Genomic DNA, 9490 nt, shown 5'->3' on the forward strand with positions numbered 1-9490 from the left:
CCCCCCCCCACAAATGCACGTCAGGAAATAAATCCACTATTTGCTTGTCTCGACGTTTGTAACCCCGCTGGGGTCCTACAAGCTATCAGCAAAAAGCCGTCACCCCGTTAGCCGGAGGCTGTTTCCAAGCGATGGCGGAGGAGCGGGATCGTGCATCCCTCGGGACAGCCAGCCCCGCAGGTGCCGAGCACTCCCGGCCGGACCCCAGCATGGCGTGTCCCGGCCCGCGGCCGTCACTTACCGAGGAGCCGGCCCAGAGGGGACACGCGTTCTTCACCTGCGGGGCGCTGCTCAGCGACAGCGCCCCGAAGCACAGAGCCACGAGGGCGCAGCCCAGGCCGGTCTGCAGCAGCCCCAGCCCGAGCAGCGAGCGGAAGAGCAGCAGAGGGCACGGGCGGCACGGGCGGCGGCGCGGCGGCGCGCCCGGGCGGAGGGGCCCTGCCTGGGGCAGCGAGACGAGACCCGGGAGAGGGCAGCAGGACCCCGGCAGCACCATCGGCGGCGACTCGGGGGGTACCGGCGGCTGCTCTCGGCGGGCGACAGCTGCGGACGGCGGGCCGGGCCGGGCCGGGCGGGGCCGCCCCACCGTCGCCCCCGTGCCAGCCCCCTCGGACGCTGACTTCCTGCGGCGCTGCCGCCGCCTCGCCTCCCGTGCGGGCTCCGCTCCGCTCCCCTGCGGGGAACAGCGGCCCTGGTCGCGCCCTCAGCGGCAGGCGGGGCCGGGGCCACCCTAGCAGCGAGCGCCGAGCCCGGCGCAAGGTGCTTCGCCGGAGCTCGGACGCCGTCCCCGACTCCCCCGGCCCCTGAGCCATCCTTCCCGTGCCGGGTCTCCCCGCTGAAGCTGCTGCAACCGTTTTGCAACAGCTTTGGTAGGGTTTACCCCTCCTCTTGTTCTTGTGCTCCCTCCCTTGCCCTTCTCCTTCACCCTTTTATCCCTGGTCGCTGTTGCTACCGAGCACTATGCGTAGAGTTTTAAAATAACTCTTTACTGTGAGGAGAGTGCGGGACGCCATTGGATTGCATTTCGCGTCGTTGGCGCCCAGCCCGGCGAGAGGACGGTTTGGCAGACGGCACGACGTGTGTCTTGTATGTGCATGAGCTTGCCTGGGTGCTTGCCCATGCCATGTCTGAGACAGGGGCAGAGGAATCTTTACCCGGCAGTTTTCATATCTTTCCTCTCTCCCCGCTCCCTACCCACTCTCACCCAGTACTCTTCCTCCTTGGTTTCCCCGGAAAATCTTGCCATTTCCATGGTCTGTCCTTCTCCACTTGATGCTCTCCAAGGAAGGAGGCTCAGGAATTTATTTCAACCATGTGTTCTACTCTCCAGCTCAGCCAAAGCAATTTTACACCTGTTTGGCTTGTCTGGACATGACTTCAAGAAATATAAAAAATGTAGCTTTTGATAGTTTAGGAAAATAAGGCATGTTGGAAAGGGTCATTTGCTTAGATAACAGCCATCGCTCCTTTTCAGAGAAGGGTGCAGAAGTGACTTTTGGAGTTGCAACCTTATTGCATCTCTTGGTTTATTTATTTATTTTAAACAAAAATATTCAGTATTTAGAGTGCTCTTTACCAATAAAAAAATTCACAGAATCACAGAATATCCTGAGTTGGAAGGACCCACAAGGATCATTGAGTCCAACTCCTGACCTTGCACACAATATCTGTAAGAGTCACACCATGTGCTTGAACATATTGTCCAAATACTCCTTGAGCTCTGTTAAGCTTCATGCTGTGACCGCTTCACACCCTTTGTGTGAAGAATCTTTTTCTAGTATATAACTTAAGTCCCTAACAGAACACCAGCCATTCCCTTGGGCAGTGTCACTGGTCACTACAGAGATGAGATCAGTGCCTGTCCCTCCTCTTCTCCTCACAAGGAAATTGTAGACTGTGGTGAGGTCTCCCCTCAGACTCCTTTTCTCCAGGCTGAACAAACCAAGTTGCTTCAGTCACTTTTCATAAGGTTTCTCCTTAAGACCCTTCACACGCCTTGATGGCCCTCCTTGGACAGCCTTTAACAGTTTAACATATTTTTGTGGTGCCCAAAATTGCCTCAAGGTGAAGACGCCCTGCACGGAGCAGATTGGAACAATCCCCTCCCTTGCCTGGCTGTCGATGCTGTGCCTGATTCCCCCAGGACACGCTTGGTCCTCCGTTGCCAGGGCACTGCTGGCTCATATCCCACTCACCATCAACCAGGACCCCCAGGTCCCTTGCCCTGGTGTTTCTTTCCAGCCTCTTGTTCAGCAGGTGGGGAAAGTTCATACTTAAGCCTGAAAATATATACATAAGAAAAAACAGAGCCATAAGAAATAAGCTGACTTGTCTTGATAGCGAGAGGTATATTGCTGCTCATACAGTTGCTCCAAGTGAACCACTGGAATTTCCAATCAGGAAAGTAGCATGTTTTTCCATTCCTACGTTTTTACAGAAGTGAAGTTATTTTAGACATGCTGACTTGCTCTCCTTTATCACTGTCTACATGGTTCATCTAATAACTTAATTCTTTAATGTTATTCTTTAATCTGGTTTAACCTGGATTATTTTTTAAGTATTTTCTCTAACAGAGGGAAGTAACATTTATAACACAGGCAATCACTGTTAGTAATTTTGTGTACTCTGACTAGACTTGTCAGCTGGTCTATTTGTGTCATAATCACAAAGACATCGGTGTATGGCTAGTAAATTTCAACTTTTGTATTTTTAATAGTGAGAGTACATGGCAATGATGTTTATTTCTCCTTAAACATACAGAAACATACATGTTCAAATTCAGTGAAGTTATGTTCATGTTATCCAAAAATTTGGAGTTTTATTAAGTAAAAAGTATTATCAGAAGAAATCTTACACTGTGAGAGAATTTTCTGTAATCATTTTTGGTTTGTTTTCTCTAAACACTACATCTAAGCCGGAATTTGTCCCATTTATTCATATGCAGATAATGTTGACTTCTGTTAAGTCATAGTGGGTCCTACAGTTGTTCCCTTTTTGTTTACTCCAAGCACTGGCTGTAAGACCCCATGAAACCTTTTAGCCAGCTCTGGCAGGAAGGGGGTGATGACAGTTTGCATTCCTCTAGCAAAGAGGAATGGCATGCTCCCTGTTTGTGTTAGCATCAAGGTGTTATGTTGCCTCTGAGCGTGCAAAACACGCTTCCATTCAGTAGGGATAATATAATATTTATCTGGAGCTACTACCTATGCTTCTAAATATAATGTGAAAATAAAATACAAGAAAAAGTAATGGAATATCAGTTAAGTTCTACTTTCACTGAAAATCCTATTTTTTGAGGATATTTAAGCAATTGGTTTGAACACCACATTTTGAATGCTGCAGATCTCAAAGGTCTTTGAAAATGTGTCCTTTGAGGTCACCTTAATGCTTCTGAACAAAGCGTATGTCCAGAGCTGTGGAGTAGTCAGTAGACAGGTGGTTTGTTTTTTTCTGCACCGCAGCTCACCCTTCTGCAATTGCTTAACTGTCTCCACTGACTATCCCTAGAAGTGAACCTTCCTGCTCTAAAGTTTCTCCATTGGGTGGACTGCCTGCCAAGACAGCTGGGTTTAGGAGTAGCGCTTTCATGATCTAGCCTAATTGACTTGAAAAGTTACTCTACTTATTGCTGTCACCCTACCATGAATTGGAAACCCCTCTTTACAAACATGCTTACGTGATGTCAAGCTTACTGCCTCATCTGTGTTTCTTCTTAAGCAATCTGCATTGATAGAGGAAAATGAATGCTTTCCTTTTCTTGGTTTCCTAGGTGATTTTCACTTGAGCCCATGGAGTTTCTGTGAAATCTAACCCGTTCTGTAGAGCTTCCAGTATTCCAATACCTGAGATTCCAATATCTGAGTATTCTAGTTCCTCACTGTGTGCATAAAATAGATTAGAGGCATCATTTTTGTTTTGTATTCTAGTTCCTCACTGTGTGCATAAAATAGATTAGGGGCATCATTTTTGTTTTGGAGACAATAGTAAATTGACATGCTAGACATGTCTGCCTTAGTTGTATATGCTTCTGTTAGTGCTTCTGTATCCTTCCTGAAACAGATTTTTACAGAAGGGGTGATAAAGTACTAGAATTGTCTTCCCAGGGAAGTGGCAGAGTCACCATCCCTGGATGTGTTTAAAAAAAGATTGGATGTGGCACGCAGTGCCACAATTTAATTGAGGTGTTAGGGCATGGGTTGGACTTGATGATCTTAAAGGTCTCTTCCAACCTAGTGATTCTGATCACAGCTTTCTTCTTCTGAGGCTGTAATTTACCTAGCAAAAAAATTCCTTTTTCTCTTTTTCTCTTTTAAAAGTTTCTCTCTTTATGACATGAAAAAGCTTTTTACCAAGAAGGTCATTGGACTGTTCCTGAGGATCAATCAGGGGCTCAGCTTAAGACAGTCTTCAATGGAAAACATTCCTTCATGAAAAGTGCAGCTCTTCAAGGAGCCTCAAAACTACCATTCTCTTTTGCCAGAGTAAATAATCTCTGAGAGTGTTCTATGACCAGTCACAGAGCTCTGGTTATCCCTATAGGGTGGTGTTTGGATGCAGAGAAGTTATGCTCTGAAGCTCCCTGGCCTATTGTCCCAGAAACCTTTCTGACCAGGTAGCTGCAGGGCCCCTTCTGTCCCCTCAATTGCAGATGAAATGCAATGCATGGAGCAACATGGTCGTGCCACCTGGTCACAGGCACAAGCAGCCTTGATTTTGCACATTCTTCTTTGCAAATGAAATACTCCTTTTCCAGGCTTTTTGGGAAACTCTTCTGTTGCTGTGGCTGCAGTAGGAATTCCTGTGGGAGGAGGCACTCCAACATCATCCTGGATCTCCAGGGCCCTTGGCTGATGGGAGTGCACAGGGTCGGGGAAAGATAGTAAGAGAAGGGAGTGAAAGCACCCAGAGATTTATCAGGGATATAGCAGTTTATTTATTTTTTCTTTAATAAAGACTTACTACAGCCCTGCTACTGCTGCTGATCAGGTGGCCTCTTGCAGGGCTGGGGATAGTCCAGGCGGCTGGCAGCCCTCCTCCTTCTGGAACGCTGAGGCTGCCTGTGCAAGTGGTCTCTACTCTGGCTGGGAGTGAAGGGACTGTGGCTTTCGCCTTGGGCAGAAGGACCTGCCACTGCTGCCAGCTCCGGCTCCTCCTGCTCTGCAGGGACAGGAGCAGATGGGTGGAGCGTGTGGAGGACAACTTCTAATATGCTGGGTTGGTCCTCCATGCTGGACCCTGCAGGGCTGCTGGCAGGGACTGCCTGTGGGGCAGGAGGATTTTCCTCCTGAGGGCTGGGGGAGATGCCCACAGTGCTATTGGCCTCCTCCCTGGCAGGTTCCTCTGCCACTGCCTCCTCCCTCAGCTCCTCCTGCTCTGCAGGGATGGGAGCAGATGGGTGGAGGGTGTGGAGGACCACTTCCAATGTGCTGGATTGGTGCTCCTCACTGGAGTCTGCAGAGCTGCTGGCAGGGGTTGGGTGGGAAGCGGTAGTATCTGTCTGAAATCTGCTGGAAATGGATACAGGATTGTTCTGTGAGACACCACAGGATCGTAGCAGCCTTTGGGCCTCTTGTGTGCACTCATTCACAATGATGCTGATGAGGCCATGGATCAGAGGTTCTGTATGTTCCTCAAGAAAGTCCTGCAGCACGTGGACCAAGACATTCCTAGCTGGACCACACAGGGACACGGCATGCAGGACAATGCTCTCTGCTATCCTTGCCATCCACCACCTGACCCCATACTTTGCCTCCAGTTCTTGGCGCAGCCAGGGCACCACAGGGTCCAGGAGGTGCTCTTCTCTTTGGAAAAGTTCTGCCCACACTCTAGGCAGGAGGCCACCCACGGGCTCTGTTTGTGCACTCCCATGCCCTGCTGTGTGTAGTATCTCCCGTCGAGCACGAGAAGGGAACTCCACAAAGGGGCTGTTTTTAACCAGCTGTCCTAGAGTTATTCCTGTCCAGCTACTGGCATTTACTGACTCTTCAGAACTTGTGAAGACACAGTCTATATAGCTGTCTGTCTGCACAGAAAACCTGACAGCCTCTATCAGTTCTCTGCAGAGTGGGCACACTCTTTGCATCTCTGCCCAACGCATAATGCAAGCCAGGCAGAACTGATGGAGACAGGGCATCACGTAAGTGAGGTCATCTTGAACATCATGGCAGATGGGGCAGTTCCACTCTGTTTCTGTGGCCCTGTCTATGACGTTTGGCAGTCTGGATTGAATAAAGAATGAGAAGATGCTCCCCATCACTGGCACTGGTGCTCCCAAAAGGTGCCACACTCTGCAAAATGGGCATGCTGTTGTCATGAGTTGTCCTGGGAAGGGCGAGGATGAAATGCTCAGGCCCCTCAAGAAGGACTCTCCCAGTTCCCCAAGCCTGAGCACTCATTCTATGGCCACCCCAGAGGGACATTTCCCTGCACAACTCACCTCTGCAGTGCCGAGCTGCCTGAGCCTGGCAGGCTGGGAAAACACTATTGAGGGCTCTGAGAGCTGTCAATGGCAGCATGCAGCACTGGAAAAAGCCTGGCTTAATCCTCCAGACCTCGTGGACATGTTCAACAGGAGTCCAGGCATAATCCAGACTAGGCTAGGCTCTAGCAGCATCCAAAGATACACAGTAAGGGACACAAGGAGACAGCCAACATGTCATAGTCCACTGCCAGTGATCCACTTCCACTACCCTATAACATCACAATGTCCACCTCCATGGTATTCAGACCAGCACAGCATGTCAGAAGTTGGTGTCCATGGGTGTGACAGTAATGCCCTAGAGAGCAGGTCCCCAGGCTCTGGACTCCTCCAGCCCTGCAAGTCCCATCAGAGTAGTAGTAGTGCTTTCTCATGCAGACAGGACAATGGAAGAAGTTCTGAAAAAACACCAGAGTCATGCTTATAGAGGAGTCATGAGTGAAAGATTGGCTAGGCATTCCTCATACAAGATGAAGAAAACTCCAATAATGCCTAGTACTATATCTGTTTACCAGCAAAGGGGCTTTGATCTCAGAAGTGAAAGTCTCTGGTGGTGGGAGTGTGGCTGCCAAGAGTGATTCCTGAAAGCTCAGACAGTAAAGTTTCCTTAATGCAGTTAGTGTTCAGTTTCCGAATAGGAAAAAAGAAACCCCTATGCATTAATATAAAAATTAGTATTTTAAGAGGAAAGGAGGAAGAAAGGGAATGATATAGCAGATTATGGATAGGAAAAGTAGGTAATACCAAAAGCAGTGTTCATATGAACACAACAGTTATATTTCAAATAAATGAAATAAAACCCTAAAATGAAACCAAAGCAAAACCAAACCCAAAACTAACCAAAATGAAAAAAAATGAAAAAACCCCAAAACATAGAAAGAAGGTTATATATGCAATATTCTTTGAAACTTTGGAAACTTTGTTTCCATATGCATTCAGTTTATATTGTGGTTGATACTATTTAGAGAGCCAGAAAAAATATTAAATGCAGTTGATGAAGGAAAGGAAAAGCCATATTAAGCATGTCATGGTTTTTCCTGATATTTCTTAAAAATACCTACCACAGGTAGGTATTCTCTGAACACAGAGAATACTAGTGTATGGGATGCACTGAAAAAGTTGTGGCTTTTTGACCTGTATTTTTAGCAAGCAGCAAACACCATAATGAAATAGGTGTGACTGCCATGCTGCATCCTCATGGCCATTGACCCTTGTTGGCTTTACTGATCAGGTGGGCTGCTGTGAGCCCCAGGGCCACTCTGGTAGTGACACCCAAGCCATCTGTAGATGTGACTCAGCCCACAGGCCCTGGATGGCAAGAATGCATTCCCAGAGGAGGTCAGCTCACCTAGCCAATAGCCTCACACAGGCAAGAACGATAGCAAATCCACGGCCCAGAGGGTAGCCACCACTATCACCCCAGGAAAAAGCAAAGTGCCAGAAACTAGAGGAGGGATTGACCCACTCCAAAGCCCAGCTCTGCAGTGATACCAGCTGACCTTGTGGTCTCTGCTGGTCCTAGCCAGAAAAGGCATCTTTGAGTGCAAAGGCTCTCATGCTTAGCCTGAACTCCATACCAGTGCTCCACTTGAGAAACTTAAAATCTTGCTGGAACAGATGAAGTATTTCTCAGTAGTGTTTTTTTTCTTGTGATTACAAATGTAGTTTTCTTGTAAATTACACAGAATCATCCAGAATCATTCAGGGTGGAAGAAACTTTCAAGGTCATCTAGTCTAATCATCAACAGAGCGACACTATAACCATTCTTACACCATATTCCCAAGTCACATCCAGATGCCTCCTGAATACTTCCAGAGGTGATTACAGCATCTTGCTGGGCAACTTATTCCAATATCTGAGTCCTCTTTCAGTAAAAAGAAATTTTCTAATATCTAAGTCCATCCTCCCCTGGTGCAACTTAAGGTAATTTCTTGTAGTCCTTTCACTTGAGACATGACAGAAGAGGACAATACAAACCTCACTACAACCTTCTCATACGACATGACTTCATCAGCTCTGTTGCCCTTCTTTGGAAACACTCCCGCACTTCATTTTGCTTTTTGGAAGTGAGGAGTCCAAAACTGAACACAGTACTCAAGATGTGGCCTCATCAGTTCTTAGTATAGTGGAACAGTCACTTTCCTAAGAGTGCTGTTCTGTGCCGTATCCCCTTTCCCTATCAAACGTAGTTTAAAGTCCTCTCAATTAGCTATGGCAACTCATGGGCCATAATCTTTTTCCCTCTCCAAGATAGATGGATGCTGCCTGTCACCAGCAAGGCCTGGTGCTGTGTTATCTACCCCATGGTAATAAAATCCAAAATTCCACCTTTGGCAGCAGCCTTTAGGCCATGTATTAATCAGGCTGCTTTTCCTGCTCCTTTCAGTATTTGGTGCTGGTACCGAAGGAATGCAGGAGAATAAAACCTACTCTTTTGACCAAAAGCCCCAATGCCCTGAAGTAATTTTGATTGTCCTTTAATCTCTTCACTTGGACAAATAATGGAGGCTAATAGTCAGAGGGTTGTATCGGATCAGGGATTTTCTTACATCAGGGATTTTCTCAGGTATTACTCCTGTGCCTTCCCAGAGCACCAGGGAGGCAGCAGACTTCCCTGTGGGATGGGTCCAGCTGGCATATTGGGCCCTTCTTTTCCCTCAGAAGGGAGTCACCTACAACAATTTGTTTTGCACTTCCTCTGGAGGAAAAAAGAATTTTGTTTCAACATTGAAATATTTGGGACAGTCCAAATAATTGTTTAACTTTGGACAGAAAAAAACTTAGTCTTGGCCTCCCAAGGTATTCCATGTCATGAGGGGGCGATCCCATTTCCAAATGGGTATGACAGATGTAGTCACTCATAGCATTCCAAAATCATGTATTTCAGTACTTTTCAAACAAATTCAATTAGAAATTTTCCTTTTGAGATGAACATGCAGTCTTGATGCTAATCAGATATTAAATCCTACTTAACTGCTGTATAAACTATTCCAAATTCCTGCTGATCAGAA

The 9490-nt window shown here is 47.3% G+C and overlaps 1 protein-coding gene across 2 annotated transcripts in view; it reads right to left on the reverse strand.

Moving 5' to 3' along the window:
* FAM189A2 (family with sequence similarity 189 member A2) overlaps positions 1 to 638 on the reverse strand; it is a 27400-nt gene extending 26762 nt beyond the window's left edge. For both annotated transcript variants that reach the window (XM_039710063.1, XM_039710062.1), the window contains exon 1: positions 242 to 638. In XM_039710063.1, the coding sequence (XP_039565997.1) occupies positions 242 to 496 (255 nt within the window). In that variant the 5' untranslated portion in view covers positions 497 to 638. The remainder of the gene's footprint in view (positions 1 to 241) is intronic.
* Positions 639 to 9490: the final 8852 nt, after the last annotated feature.

Source organism: Passer montanus, unplaced genomic scaffold (assembly GCF_014805655.1).
Source record: "Passer montanus isolate IOZ18808 unplaced genomic scaffold, ASM1480565v1 scaffold222, whole genome shotgun sequence".
NCBI classification, from domain to species: domain Eukaryota; kingdom Metazoa; phylum Chordata; class Aves; order Passeriformes; family Passeridae; genus Passer; species Passer montanus.